This window comes from Eulemur rufifrons, chromosome 13, assembly GCF_041146395.1.
Source record: "Eulemur rufifrons isolate Redbay chromosome 13, OSU_ERuf_1, whole genome shotgun sequence".
NCBI classification, from domain to species: domain Eukaryota; kingdom Metazoa; phylum Chordata; class Mammalia; order Primates; family Lemuridae; genus Eulemur; species Eulemur rufifrons.
Window position 1 is genome coordinate 13,196,920 of NC_090995.1, and position 16,324 is coordinate 13,213,243.

The following is a 16,324-nucleotide window of genomic DNA, read 5'->3' on the forward strand; positions in this document are numbered from 1 at the left end:
ACTCCTTTAACATGAAATTGGGATATTGGATGGATTTTTATAAATGCCCTGGTACCCTCGTGCTAGGACCTAGCTCATTGGGGATTTTCAAATAATTTCCAATATGTTAATATTTAAACCTTTATTTCCTTGTGTGAATCAGCAGTTTTCAAGTCTGTCAATGAAAGGGAGAAAAAAAAAAAAACTGGGAAGAAATAAGATGATCAGGCACATCGAAGATAAAAAATTTCAGGAGAGGGCAGTGGAAAGGAGTTTCATGTGATTACATGACCTACTGTTGCCTGAATGCGGGACACTTCTGGATCGAGGCAGGATGGATGAGAATGTTTGCTTCTAGTCTTGTGTTCCATAGGACGTATATTTCAGATTCTTTGAAGGTTGAGGATGTGTTAAAACGGTTTAACCCAGATAAGAAATAAATACATGAATGTAGGCCTAGTTAAAAATAAAAGCGTCAGAAATATCCTTCATTTAATTATACATCAATAAAAAGTGGTTATTTTGTCATTTGTATTTTTCTTGCATATTTTTTCTTCTCGTACATCTGTTTTGAAACCTAGCAACTTACCTATTTTTCACCTTTGTTGCAGTGCCCGATCAGCTTTCTAGCAGGAGCACGATCATGGAGGTGGTGCCAGCTGAGGTGAATAGTTTGCTTCCAGAGGAGATAATGGACACTGGTATAACTTTAGTGGATGATGATAGTATTGAGGCTGTTATTGTTTCATCCCCAATTCCCATGGAGACAGAACTGGAAGAAATTGTCAACATAAATTCTACCGGGGACGCTACAGCCACGCCCATTTCCACGGAGCCAATCACAGTGTACAGTAACCACACTAACCAAGTTGCAGTGAACACCACAATTACTAAAGCAGATTCCAATACCACAGTGAAACCAGCTTTTCCAAGTGGCCTTCAAAAACTTGGTGCTCAGACTCCTGTGACCATCTCAGCCAATCAGATTATTTTAAACAAAGTATCACAGACATCTGACCTTAAACTTGGCAATCAGACCCTTAAGCCAGATGGACAGAAGTTAATTTTAACAACTTTGGGCAAGTCTGGTTCACCAATTGTTTTAGCACTGCCCCATAGCCAACTACCCCAAGCTCAGAAAGTTACCACTCAGGCCCAGTCAGGAGATGCTAAGTTGCCACCGCAGCAGATTAAAGTAGTTACCATTGGAGGGAGGCCCGAGGTGAAACCTGTCATTGGTGTCTCAGCACTGACCCCAGGAAGTCAACTGATTAATACTACAACTCAGCCCTCTGTGTTACAGACCCAACAGTTAAAAACAGTACAGGTAAAAGAAAACAAACAAACAAAAAAAAAAAAACAAAAAAGGGGGCTTATTAATTAAAATGCATGTTTAAAAAGTTGAACTGATTCAGAGTTGTGTTTGTAGGGCTATTAAATGCGTACTTGTTACTGAATTCTTTTGAATGTTGCTTTAAGTAATTTGTGTGGTTTCTTTTTGTAAGTTTGATATGTCTAATGCTTATGGAAGATTTTCCAGAGAACTTAGAGCCAACGTGATTTTGGTTAAATTCCAAATTAATGTATGTATAGCCTTTGACTCATTTTAAAATGCATTTTATTCTTCATGGTAGTTTGATTACAAGGATGTTTTGCTGGTATAAAGATGCCAGACTGGCTGCAGGTCTTTCAAGAAATCGTGGAGTTAAAATTTTTTTCGGTTAACAGATGGCCAAAGGGTGGGAAAACGTTGGTGCTCTGAGACACCCTCAGAGCTATCAGTAGTGCATGCTGGCCAGTGTGTGCTGCTCATTTGGAGTTTACTTTTGATTACTATGATTCGGGTTTGCAGTATGGGAAAGACAGTGACATATGATAGAAGATAATAATGTATAGAGGCTTTAGAGCTGGGCCAACTGGGTTTGAGTTGCCGCTATGCTATCCTACCAGTTCTGGACCTTTGGGTACGTTACTTCTCTGAGTTTTTGACTTTAGCTTAAGATGACTGATCATGATGAAATACATAGTACAGTTCTCAAAACACTGAGGATCCTTCAAAATGGTACCTATTATTAATATGACTAGGACCCCAAGTTAGAAGTTTACCAGAACATATATTAGGTGATTTCCAGATTTTCATGCCCAAATAGGCTTTCTCAGGCCACCACTACTTGTAGAAACACAATGATCCATTTATGACCAGGAAACAAAAATGCATTCCCTGTTTGAAAGAGTTGCTTTTGAGAAGAGAGAAGGCATGAATTAAAGTAGCAAAGGAAATGTATAAAGAAGTAGGAAGGTTTTGGGAAACTACCCACTCATAGCTGATAATTAGAAGTAATGTTTTGGTTACTATGTTAGCAAAAGAATTAGAAACTTTCCGTGGGCTTTGCATTTAAGAACTTTATAAGATTTTTCAAGTTTTGTAATCTGTACATGTCCCTGCTGCCACTGTTAAACATTTAACGCTCTTGTCTTTCTTGCTCACTGTCATCTCTCACTTATCTCTCAGTTCCTTATACTTATTTTTGCTGAGGATCTCTTGAGTGAAATATCCTATCACCATCAAGCATCTTGTCCTCAAGTTTTGAAACTTGTTTTAGTGGGCTTATCAGAGTTTATCTGGCTTTGGCAATTTGGATCATAATCATGTTCAAAAGAAACTGATAACATGAATCAGAGTGTCATTTTTTTCATTTATGAGAGCAAGGTATACAAATTGTTCCAATGACCAGTGTACTTGTATCCATTAGTTCTCTGCTATAATTCCCCAAGTATTGACAATAAAAATAAAGACTGGGGTCTAATTCTTATAACTTGTTTTATTATTGTTACTTTCCTAAAACCTGATCCTATATATTAAAAAAGAACTTCTATTTTTAAAAAAATAACAAAAATGAAATGCATGTGGAATATTCTTGCACTTGTCCAGTTATTTTAGGCAATTCACATCTTTCCAACTCAGAAGAAACGTACAAAGCTCTGAAGCACAGAAAGAAACCAAAAAACTATGCATCTATATTTTTTTCTTTTTAGACACCAGAATATTTAGTTTAGTATTACATGGAGTACAAGATTCTCTATTGTTTGCCTTTTTTTTTTTTTACCTAGACAGTCCTCAGTGTTGTCTTAAATTTAATCAGAGTATTGAGACTGTTAGGGTATGGACAACAGGGAAGGGTGGAAGAAGGAGGCCAATCTTGAAAAAGGGAAGGAAAGAGGTGACAGTTGAGGCCCGAGTCAGTAGCGGAGGTATAGTGACATTTAATTACAGATATAAAAACACTTTCCCATGTTTCCTATGCACCGTATATAAGAATTGTAAATAATTGACTGTTTCGGACAACATAACTCCTTACTAGCTCCTGAATCTATCCAACACAGTGCCAAAAATTACTTGCTTATATTATTTGATGACATATTTGGCTACCTTATTTGTAAAGTTTTTAAAATTTTTTATTTTTGTTTTAATCTGTTGATCAGATAAACTTGTTAAAAATGATCGTTTATGCTTTGTTTTACTTAATAAAGTAATATTGTTCTAAGATAGCTTGAATTCATAATGCAAAAAAATCATAGTTCCTTAATGGAATGGGAAGTTTTTATTTTCAGCAATGCACCACTAAAAACCAACCACAGGGCAAGATGAAATTGTTTATTTGAATAATTAATGTGCTTTTGATTGTATTGCTTGTATTTTTTTCCCTTATTGGTAAGTATTCATATACTCATATGATTGTGAAAATCAGTTAAAAATGGGGAAATACTTTAAGCCCATAATCTTTATAGCTAAGGTTAATTATTGCTAGATATGGATTTCTGGCAGATCTAGCTAGACTATCAATACTTTTACTTCTTGAGATCATTAATGCTATGTATATAGGTAAAATTTTGACTTTAGAGTTTTAGGTCAATAATCACACTTGGGAAATGTTTTTTTCTGTATGTCTCTAAATTACATCACTTTTCTAAAGTACAATTATAAATTTATTTGGGTGTGTCATAGTTTTGCAAGCTGGGTATTTTTAAATATAGTAATGATCACATTTTTTTAAGTGATTTGTATTTCATATGCATTTTGTTTTGTCAATAATATATCCTGAGTGTAAGAAAATAATATATTCTGAGTGTAAGATAATTTGTTGTTTAGTTTAATTTATAATTTGAAGCACAAAGAGCTGATACATCTAGTCTTATGATCTGTTTTAGCTTCTGGTGTATTTCTGTTATTCAAGCTGGTCATGTTCATTCATTTGAGTCATTATTTCCTATAATAGATAGTACTTTCAGGGTTTCAATTTTCATATCTGCCAAAAGATAAAATTAATATTTAATGTTCTAATATTTAATGTTCACTCTAAAATTCTTTGGTTTTTATAATTGGTTTAAATTTCTGCTTCTTTCAGAAGCAGCTATGTCTTTGCAAATGGTGGTAATTTCAATATAAAAACACTTGACTTATGGAGAATTTTAGTTCAGGTCAACAGTTGGCCAATATGTAACTTCGGATCGAAGATGAATAAAATAGAGACCCTCCCTTCATGGAATTTAAAGTATAGTAAACAGTATTTTAGCAAATAATATTTCAGAGCCTTTGCCTTTATAATAGTCTTTGTTCTACCAGACTTGTTTCTTTTGTATCCTAAGACTTGAACTTGTTCAATTCTTCCTTTGTCTACACCTGATATAGATCTAGCATTGAAAATCTAAGCATAAGCCTATCTTTGATGTGTATTTATATTTTGCATCTAGGGGCCAATGTAATTGTATATATAGGTGGCTTCATCATTTGTACTGTAGTTTATTAACTTTATCTTTTTATTATTGAATAATTTATTATTTTGAAAAGTATTGCTGTGCCATAATGTTTTATTATTAAACAGTATTATTTATTAATAATTATTAATCATAGATCTGATTTTCATCATATGAATATATCCAAGGGACTAAAATAAAGATTTATAATAAAATGCAAAGGTATTATTATATATGGGCTTAAGGATGTGATCATTTTAATATTTTGATAAATGGCTACATTTTAAATATTTTCAACATTAATACCTAGATTTTGTTAAATGCACTGGTTTTACACGTACTACCGTGTATGAATCCTTTGTATAATTTTTTATTTAATAGGTGTTTTATAGAAACAAATGGTCTTCATAGATATTTATATGTTTCAGATTGCTAAGAAGCCTCGAACACCAACCTCTGGTCCAGTAATCACGAAGCTGATCTTTGCAAAACCAATTAATAGTAAAGCAGTTACAGGACAGACAACTCAAGTCTCACCACCGGTCATTGCAGGTCATATTTCTTTATAGTTTATTAAGCTACGTGTTTATCTTCCTTTTAGGTTTAAAAAAGCCTGTTCTATCACCTTAAAATGTCTTAGTGAAACAAGTATAGCATATTACTATAAACCAAACTAGTTAATAAGAAATGTTACTCTTATTAAATGAATGTTTCAAGCAAAATGCCTTATCTCAAAATCAGTCCATTACTTTAGTCTCCTTAGTTTTTGGTAGAAGTTTACCATGAAAGTAGCAAAGTCTTAAACTCTAAGAACATTAATAGTAGCTAACACGTATATAGCGTTCACTGTGTGCCAGGCACCATCCTCAGCTCTTTACGTACGGTGACTTACACAATTCTCCAGCAATCCTATGGAGTAGGCACTAATAACAACCCATTTGCCAGCATGGAAGTGGAGGCACTCAGCTAACCAGTGGCTAAGCTGGAATTGAAACCTAGGCAATTTGTCTCTAGAGCACACGTGCTGAGTCTAATAGATTTAAATTAATACACACGAGTATAGTATTTCATGGTTTCTACTTGAATTTTTGGTTTCAGCATTTTAATATATTCTATATGTAGTTCTCTATGAACAGAAAATTGTCACAGTGATAGTAATTACTTAAGTGATGACAGATTTTTAGATCTGTTACTTTTACCAGCATACTCCTTAGTGTGGCCCGGTTTTCTTTTCTTTTATACTTTAAAATTTGTCATCACCAGTAACTGTATCACCTCAGCATTCTTGACTTCAAGGGTTCCATTCTCTTTATTCTTCCAGTTTACTTGCCTTTATACTCTCGACACTGTAATCCTTGACTTTGACATCTCTGATCCATCGCTTCTTCCACTTTCCCAGTAATCAACCCCTTCCTGTCCTCAGATTCTTCCGTACTGAAGATGAGTCCATGACACGTCATGATCACTCCCTTGCAAACATCGTGGATTCTCTCCCCTGTTTCTTTCTCTAATGTCTTGGTTGAGTCCGACTATCTTACCCCTTGTCTGGCAAGCAGCTATGCAAGCAGCTCAGTTCTTCTAGAGAAAAATCACACAGCCGTAGTGACTGGTCTTTGATTCAGAGCTACGCTGCATTTTTCTTTTCACCAATTATAAGACCATTTCTAATTTCCATTGAGCTAAAGGCTTATATGGAAAGCACCTTCAGATGGCAGACTTTTGACTAGAGACTTTCAGATTAATTACCCATCCCTAGAATGCATATTCTTGATGAGGGAACTTCAAATGTTAACCGATCGTCCCTAGCATGTGTTTTAAAACAACCTACTACTGCCTTTAATAGATTTCAGACATAGCAGTAGGTAACTCTGAAGACAATGGCAGTGGTTTGTCATTTTCCTGAGGCTTTGGATTGTATGTAAGGAGGAGGCTTCTCATTTTAGCAAGTGAGAGAAGGGACAGGAAGATTATAGTGTCAGGGCATTGTTGAGTGAGTAACTGTTCTCTTTCTCTCTCGGCCCTCAGAAGAGATTTGTGACAGTACGGGAGGCTGCTGTCTTGAGGGCTGTCATGGGAGGCAGGTATGATTTGGGTTTGGAGCTGGTTTAGGAAGTGGGTTGCGATCGGCTGAAAGTGAGCACGGCTTGGCTGCATTGATGAAAAGGCGGCCACCAGTCCCCTGAGAGGTTTTGGGTAGGCAGAGGGGGTTACCTGGAATGAATGCCTCGGTGCAGTGTTCTTTTTTTTTTTTTTTTTTTTTTTGAGACAGAGTCTCGCTCTGTTGCCCAGGCTAGAGTGAGTGCCGTGGCGTCTGCCTAGCTCACAGCAACCTCAAACTCCTGAGCTCAAGGGATCCTCCTGTCTCAGCCTCCCGAGTAGTTGGGACTACAGGCATGCACCACCATGCCCGGCTAATTTTTTCTATATATATTTTTAGCTGTCCATATAATTTCTTCCTATTTTTAGTAGAGATGGGGTCTCGCTCTTGCTCAGGCTGGTCTCGAGCTCCTGAGCTCAAACGATCCGCCCACCTCGGCCTCCCAGAGTGCTGGGATTACAGGCGTGAGCCACCACGCCCGGCCTCGGTGCAGTGTTCTTTACTGTGGTAAGTCTGAAAGAGTCCCTGAGATTTTTAGTTAAGGGGGAGGGGAGCATTGTATGCTAAACCACTGTGGTATTTGCAGAGAGTCTGAATGAATTTTTGCTTAACGTGAAGAGTTCACCTTGACTGTCATGGACTGTCATGGATGCCGTTGCTTGGTCTTTGGGTTGTTTATAATACGTTGCAGACTAATGGTAGCTTTACCTTTTAATTGCAGACAGACTCAATAGCCCTACAAAATGCAGAGATAGACATCTGTTGAATTTCACTGGCATTGTTGGCATTAAGCTCATTTTAGAGGCATAATTTCTATTTTTAACTAGTTCCTCCTAGCCTTTTAAAATTCATAGAAGCCAAATTTTAAAGCACCAAAGTAGCTGTCCTGTCTAATTAATTATATCGCAAGTAGATTCCGTCATTGCTAATGGTGCAGTCTTTATACATGCATGTTTTTTTGTAGGTAGTGCTCTTTCAGGGTACATTGAGGTTGCTTTTTAATGATTTTTGGGCTTCTCATTGAAGATGGGCATCTTTTTCTATCTTTTGGTCAAGATAAACTTAATAGTTGTATGTAAGTGATTTTTCTAAACTACAGATCTGATTTTGTCACACCCTTGCTTAAAATTTTCTTGGCCTTTCCATTTCTTGGCCTGGATCTGTCAGGATTAAGATCAAACACCAGTGTTTTTTTTTTTTAACATGAAAGACATTTGTGATTTAATGCATTCCTTCTTTATTTTCACCTTCTGTCAGGTCCAAACCTACTGATTTAACTTATTTTAAGAGATCACCAAATGGATTATGTTCTCTCAGGACTTAGATTCTTGGCACTGTTCGTTTTACCTGGAATGCCTTTCTTTGCTGTTCCCCAGGGCTGACTCATCCATCTTGTCTTTTGGATGCTCATCTTGGAAGTTTTTGACTTCTAGGTGTAGTCAGGTACTTTTCCTCTGACCCTGTCCTTTATATTACCATAAAATTTGATGATACTTACCAAGTCCTTATCTTTAGTTAAACGCCTGTTAAAGTTCACACTGGCTCTTTATTTCTTTTTTTGAGGTAAGGTCTCACTATGTTGCCCCGGCTGTTCTCGAATTCCTGGGTGAGCGATCCTCCCGCCTTAGCCTCCGAGTGACGGGGACTCCGGGTGCACCCCACGCTGGCCTTTTCACACTCTATTGCAACACTTGGTCTTCTTGGCTGTCTCCTCTACCACACCTGGGACTTTTCTTGATGGTAGTTTTTGTTTGTTTTTTGTGCGTCATCTAGTTCTTTTCTAAAAAAAATTTAGTTTTTAAAAATCACAGTAAAATTTAGCATTTTAACTATTTTTGAGTGTCTGGTGCATTGGCATTAAGTACATTTACATTGTTGTACCACCATCTCCAGAACTTTCTTCATCTTACAGAACTGAAGCTCTGTACCCATGAAACGCCAGCTCCCCGTTCCTCCCTGCCCCGCAGCCCCGGCGGCCACCGTGCTGCTTTCTGTCCCTGTGACGTTGCCTGCTCTATATATCGCAGCCAGATGGAAGCATGTGGTAGTTATCCTTTTCTTCCTGGCTTACCTCACTCAGCATAATGTCCTCCAGGTCCATCCACGTTGTAGCCTGAATCAGAAGTCCCCCTTTCGGGCAGAATAATGTTCCATTGTGTGTTTGTACTATAGTGCTGGTAGGTCTCTTAGCTTGCCTCTCTCTCTTTTCACCCCTCCCTGCACCGTCTTCCCTCTCTCTAGTGTCTGGCACTTAGATGTGGTTCGGTGACTGTGGCTTGTCGAGTGAATATATGTCACGGAGGTGGCATGGTGATGTGATGGGAGCTTTTGGGAGGCTTAGGTTTTTAATCGTGGCTTTTCATTGGTTTTCCCTGTGATTTTGGGTAAATATATTATTTGTTCATCTTATTTCTGTAAAATGTAGATACCAACCACCACACAAAACTTTTGAGATCATTAAATGAATTACAGAGGTTCTCATTATCAGAACTCCCATGATACAAGGTTGTTTCATGGGAGCAAAACATCATCGCTATGCAAAACTACTCATTAATGAACTAATCTCACATAGAATTTGGCCTTGCTCAGATAATCTGACTTCTTGCCCCAGCCTAGCTCGTCTGTGACTTTTTGGAACGTGTCCCTTTTGATTCTTGGAGAATAACTGACAGTAGAATATTAATGCTGGTAAATTGATTTCAAGGTGAAATTGAATAACTTGCGTACTTGCTTGAATCTGTCTGTGGAGCTGAGGATAAATAAGGATTTGGAGGTTAGATTAATCAGAAATGCTATCTGGGTGAAAACCAAGCAGACCCCTCCAAAAAAAAAAAAAAAACACTTAAATTTCAAAGGATATAGAGATTTTGGGGAAAATTGATGAAATCTTGAAATATTTTGGCAGAAATGACCTGCCAAGATGTTCTTACGATCATGCTGTGCCCATCAGACAGAATCTATTATTGTGCTGCCACACAAGTTTTCAGAAGAAACTTTCTCCCCCAAACTCAGCAGCTGATTTTTTCTTCGTTCGTCCTAAGGGTTAGTGGCAGTGGTAGTTAACAAACTGAATGTTTTAAAAATATAAGCCAAAAAAAGTAAGTGAAACTTTTAGTTTTTCTTTGTTATGTACAGTGAAATTTTTGTTCCTGTTTTAAGTGAATTATTCACTCTAAGTGGCCTTTTTCTGGCATCAGTTATCCTCAGGAATTGAGGATTTTCTGTATGAACATTTTCTGAAAGGTATGTAATTCCTAGCAAATGCGAGATTATAGCAATACCTATAAATGATGAGCATTTCATGCCACTGTCCCTTTATTGGTAATTTCTTTTCTTAATGGTCATTGGGCGTCAGGCTTATCTTACAGGTATTAGTTTTGGAAACCAGAATGGACAAACATGTTCCTTTAGGCAGGCTCAGCACTTCAGGGTGGCTTTCAAAAAATATTTAATATAGGTTCATTTAGTTTATATGGAATTGACTTTATCTAGTGATGATGTATTCAGGTTTTTTAAAACCCAGCAAAATGGCAGTAAAATTGATGTAATCATGTATACAAAAAAAATTTGAAAATTATATTTAAAATATTTAAAGAATTCATAAATGAGAATAAAACTTGATTCACTTTTTCAAGAAGAATCTGTGTATACTTTGGCATCGTAATCAGGCAACACTGCCCAGAAACTGCTAAGTACTAGTTCTTTATTTTTGTCTAAGGGAAAAATCCCGTCTTTCTCGCTCTCTTTCCTCTTCTCCCTCTCTTTCTTCCTCTCGCCTTCATTTCTAGCTGTGTCTATAAGTTCAGTCAGAGCATCTAAAGGGTAGAAATGATTTTAGATAATTTAGTTATGTACTTCCTCTACTTCTTAGATGCTTAACTTCCCTCTTTAGCCACTGCATCTGCTTGCAACACTTTCAGTGACCAGAAACTCACTTGTGTTAAAATAGTCTTTGCAGTTGGAAATTGTTGTTAGAAGTTTTTTCTTAGTGCTGAGCTGAAATTTTTTCTGTTTCTGTGCATTTGGTGTGACACAGATTGATTCTAATCCTTCCACCTGGCAGCCTGGATCAGTCAGGATAATCTTGGTCTTCCTGCCAAAATAATCTCCCATCTTAAAAGGGTAAAGAAAACCCTCAAGGTTTTATTTTTCTATTCACACTTAATGGTCATCCACATGCCCGTGGTGGGCGCAGAGTGGGGCTTTTTGCATCATGCTCAGTCAGGGACTCAGGCTGACAAAGGACCCCGTATCTCAGATGCAGCAGAGGAAAAGAAAGCTTTAGAAGGTCTTCCCTAGGTAGTAGTAACTCCTCTGGCCCAGAGATGACACGTGTCACTTCTACTTGTAACTCATTGGCCAGCAGTAGTCAAATGGCCCTAGCATAACTACAGATAGGGCGTGGGGGTGGGCAGGACGTGCAAGTGTAGTTTTACTATGTGCCCAGCATGGAGGAGAACTAGAACACTTGGTGAATGGCACTAACAACTGTCACACAGTCTTTCGAGAATTTGGAGATCTGTCATGTCTTTGTATTCCTTTCTTGCCTGGGATAAAAATTCCCAATATTTCAATTCAACGTAATATGACTTTTAATCCCCTAACCATCCAGATACGCTATATATAATCTTTCTTTCTTCCTTCTTTCCTCCCTTCCCCTCCCCTCCCCTCCCCTCCCCTGCCCTCTCTTCCCCTTCCCTTCCTTTTCTTTCCTTACTTTCTTTTCTTCCCCTTTCCCTCCGTCCCTCCCTCCCTCCCTTTCTTCCTTCCTTCCTTTCTTGCTCTGTGTCCTGGGCTACAGTACAGTGGCGCCATCATAGCTCACTGAAACCTCAAACTCCCAGGTTTAAGCGAGTTTCCTGCCTCAACCTCCTGAGTACCTCGGACTATGGGCGCATGCCACCACGCCTGGCTAATTTTTAAATTTTTTGTAGAGATGGGAGTGTTGCTATGTTGCCCGGTCTGGTCTTGAATTCCTGGCCTCAAGCAATCCTCCTGCCTTGGCCTTCTAAAGTGCTGAGATTACAAGCGCGAGCCATTGCTCCTGGTGTCCTCCACCCCACCCCCCACCAAGACAGGGTCTCGCTCTGTTGCCTGGGCTGGAGTGCAGTGGTGTCATCATAGCTCACTGCAACTTCAGTCTCCTGGGCTCAAACAATCCTCCTGCCTTGGCCTCCCGAGTAGCTGGGACTACAGGCATGTGCCACCACGAGTTTTTCAGTGTTACTGAAGGGTATCGTCCAGAAGGGAACACAGTGTGGAATCTGGTCAGGGTAGCTATAATAAAGCTTTTTCTTTTCCTTTTGGCAGTCTAAAATCAGATAGTATTAAACCCGACTGTGTTCAAGTTAGTCTAGTAACTCTCTGTTTTATAAGTGTGGATTTAAATTGTACCTTCATGGTTTATGTTCACATAGGAAGACCAGCCATAGATAGTAGAGTACGGAGATCGAAGTTTTAAGACTTAGATTTGAGTCCTGACTTTTAGGAGCTGTGTTACACAGGGCACGTTGCTTAGTTGCCCTGAACTTGCTTTCTGATAGATGTAACTTAGCAGCATTGATGAGAATATGAGCAGAACTGTTTATTTGTAGACTTTATGTAAACTAAGATATTACGTATTACTAAGAAGCATTGTTTTGTCTGCCTAGGTTGCTACAGTTCATTAGGGACTCACTTAAGCGTTTTAGTTCATGTGTTGATAGATATGAAATAGTGAACATATTATATATACACACACACTCCAGTCCTTGTGGGTGTAGATCATCATCACATGATCTTTCTACTATTATGTTAAAAGGTCACACTGACGTGCTGCCTCTTGTTTGCAGGTAGGGTTCTCTCTCAGTCTACTCCCGGGACTCCATCAAAGACCATAACAATATCCGAGAGTGGTGTTATTGGATCAACCTTAAATTCTACAACACAGACACCAAATAAAATAGCCATCTCACCTTTGAAATCGCCAAATAAGGTAAAAAAATAATAATAATAATTAGCCACAAATACCAAATATTGTGGTTGATACCTTTGTTTTCTTACTAGATACTTCAGATCCTTCAGTTTTCATCTATTCCCAAGCAGGTAATAAACATTCAGTGAATACCGGATTCATTTAATAACCAAGGATGTCTGACAGATGAAAAACTTACTTTAAACACACAGTAGCATAGTAATCATTTTGCATGTTAAGATGACTTCCATGGCCCATACGGATGTGGGTGCAACAAAAACCTTTTGAATAAAGTAATCATGTACGTGTGAATATTTTAACATAATTATTATCTTGGGGGAAGGCACATATATAGTGACTGTGTAAATATAAAATGTTAAATGTAATTTTTTTTTTTAATGGAGATCTGAGCTTTTGCTGGGTGACAGAACCCAGAGTTCTAGAAATTGCTATCACATGCTGGTAAACCATATTGTCAGTGTTTTTTAAGCTTAAGTACCTTTCATTGAAAGCATTCAAAAGCTTTTCATAATTTGTTTTCATTTGAAGGTGGCTAAGTACCTGTATCATTTCACTCTCAGGTAAAGTAAGTAGTCTAACTCACTTTCCTAAAACATACAGATGTCATTAGACTAGCATAACATTTTCAGAACTGGTGTGTTTTAAAGACATTATTTAGGTGGGAAGCCAAGCATTATTTTGTAAGGTGCTGCCCTTGGTACCCTGATGTATTTATTGCTGTTCATAAATAGAACAAACATTAAACATTTGCCTTGCATTTTTAAAAAGTCCAGCTATTGGTTTCTGTTTTAATGAGGCTTGAATATAATGTATAAATATATATCTCTTGCAGTTTATTCAAGTGGGATTTTACATCCATAATAATATAGGTAATTTTTTTCCTAAATGGGGTGAAGTCAGCAGATATTTGCGAGCTTACTATGCGCCATGCATGGTGATAGACACAGGGGATAAAACATGAATAAGATAAGGTGTTTTTGTTTTTGTTTTTGTTTTTTTAATTTAAAGAGGTTTATTCTGAGTCAAATTTGAGGACCATGACCTGGAGCCAGGCCCAAGAAGCCTTGAGCAAGTGGACTCGCTGTGGTTGGGTTACGGTTTGGTGTTATACATTTCAAGGGGAAGGTCTTTAATGTCAAGGAGCTCAATAAGGGAGTTAGACGGAAACATTAAAAACTGCCCTACAGAATTAGGATGGTCACGAGTGGATTGATGAGCTCTACTGTGTGTGTCGGGAGGGTTTATACAGAGGGGGCTGTTCCTGAAAGGTCTTATCCTTAAAGGTGGGTTGGACTTAGCTGTGGATGAGCAGAAGGACTTTCTGGATTGAGGTGGCACTTTATGTAAAAGTGTGTCCCTTTTAGGGAGTGACATTGTTTTGGCAGGGTGTAAGGTTAGACAGAAGGTCTCATCTTCAGGGGAATTTGGATTTTATTGTCCTTAAAGGCTTTCTATGACTTGCCGTTGCATTTAGGGCGGTGGTTCTGCCCTTGTGAGCACCCTGGGATCACCTGGAGAGTCCGAATAAACACTGATGCCTCGTTCTCGTCCCCAGAAACTCTGTTTTCATCTCTCTGGAGTTTGGCCTGCTATCAGGATTTTTTTAAAGCTCCCTAATCAGCCTAGATTGAGAACCACTGCTCCGTGGCACCGTGAAAGAGAGTTTGGAGGAAGGTGAGCCTGGATTGTGGGAGAGATCAGGTAGGTTAGTGAGTCTCGGCCCCGGCTGCACTTTAGAAGCACCAGGGGACCACTTGAAAAAACTCATGGCTGGACCCTACCTGTTGCCATTTAAATTAGCATCTCCAGGCTGGGGCCTAGGTGTTAGATTTCGTATTTGCAAATCTAAAGTGTAGGCCAGGGGAGAGAGTCACTAAGCTAGATTGTTGCAGTACTTCAGGTTGGAGCTAGATAGTAGTTCAGGGCCAGGGAAGAACAGATGTATTGAAAGAGATTTAAGACTTAATAACCAGACATCACTATCTGAGAGAAGGGGGGATTCTGGGGTGACTCTGAGATTTCTGACTTGAATAATAGGGTGGACGGTGGCATTATGGACTGATGTGACTGGGGTATGGATTATAGCTGATCACATACAGACAGGAACTCGCTTCGTTTCTTTCTCATGCTGACTTTTGCCGCGCCCTGTTGGATCATCCTTCCTTGCCTTTTGGCAAGAATTCTTTTAACTATAAGAACAAGCCTCATTTTGGTGATTAAGATTCAGATGAAAAGTCCAGTCAGAGGCTCCACTCTTCTCCCTCCTCCCCCTTTCTGACTGGAAGGAAGCTCAGAGGAGAAAGGACAAAGTTTTAGACGACCAGGACGATTGCAGTCCAGTTGCCCGGTGCCCTCTGTGTGGCAAGTGTCCAAGGGTGGACTTTCAAAGTTGTGTACTCAGGATGGTTTTTTGGAGGCTCCCTGGGGGTGTGTCCCCGTTGCGGGGTATGGTACACACTCCAGCTGCCCTGTGCAACCTCTGTCTAGCTCTTGCCTCCTGTAGTCCGCCCTCTGGCCCATTACTGCCGAGAGCCTTTACTCTGGAAGGCACTATCTTTGGCAGGGTCCCATCAAGAAGCCACAGACCTTCTGCAGCGTCTGCCTGACCAGTGGGAATGCCGTAGAACCCAGCCGTGCAAGTGCAGCTTGCCTAACTGCTGTCCTCTGTGTCCTTGCCCGGCCGCTGCGACAGCTCTGTCCGTCTTCTTTCTTGCAGAATTTGCCGGGCAGGGACCAGTTTCTGTGTTCACGTTTTCCCTAAACGCGTGAGGGTGTGTGTCAGGTTCTCCCAAGAACCCTCACTGCATCCAGTCCTGGTGGCCAGACCAGCATGCACTGAAGAGTCTCTTTATCCTAGTAAGTTGCCAGCCAGTGATTCAGTTGTCAGTTTCCCCTTCTTGCGGTTGTCCACCCAGACTGTCTTAGAGGTTTCCGTGGAGAACTTCTGCCTCTGTTCTCACTGAGGTGTAAAGCCCCAGTGCTCTCTCCATTTACAAATTCTCTATTTCTAATTTTTTTTTTTTTTTTAATAGACAGGAGGTGGGTGATAGGGATGTTGTCTTTTAGTCAGCCTGGCGTGGCTGTCTTGTCCTCCTTTCTAGAGTGTGGGGGGGTTTATAACTTGTAGTTCTCAGCTTTGGGGCCTCCCTTCAGCCTAATTTTGAGATAGTAGAAAACATCCCATACTTAACCTCTTACACTAGACAGGGAATATAGAAGGAATAGCTAGTTTGGGCAGAGCGATGTTTAATTCTTGGCGGGTTTGTCATTGAAGTCCCCACCGGTTATCTGGAGGAGAGAGCCAGCTGGGAACCTGAATGCAGGCCGTGGCTAAAGCTATGGATGTAGAGGAAATCACCCAGGGAGCCTTAGGTTGTGTGTAGAGTAGAAAGAAAAGCAGGACTGAACCACGGAATATTAAGTGTTAGCAGAAGAAAAGGAGCCAGCGGGAGAGGATGAATGGTGAGAGGGGCAACAGGAGAAACTAGAGAAAGTGTGAAGGGAAGGTGATTTCAAGA

General features: G+C 39.4%; 1 protein-coding gene across 3 annotated transcripts in view; it reads left to right on the forward strand.

Moving 5' to 3' along the window:
* Window positions 1-592: 592 nt before the first annotated feature.
* LIN54 (lin-54 DREAM MuvB core complex component) overlaps window positions 593-16,324 on the forward strand; it is a 35,515-nt gene continuing 19,783 nt past the window's right edge. The window contains exons 1-3 of one of the 3 annotated variants that reach the window (XM_069485563.1): window positions 593-643; window positions 5,163-5,286; window positions 12,664-12,806. In XM_069485563.1, the coding sequence (XP_069341664.1) occupies window positions 623-643; window positions 5,163-5,286; window positions 12,664-12,806 (288 nt within the window). In that variant the 5' untranslated portion in view covers window positions 593-622. Of the gene's footprint in view, window positions 1,307-5,162; window positions 5,287-12,663; window positions 12,807-16,324 lie in introns of all 3 variants that reach the window. The other 2 variants (XM_069485561.1, XM_069485562.1) reach the window with 2 other exon arrangements.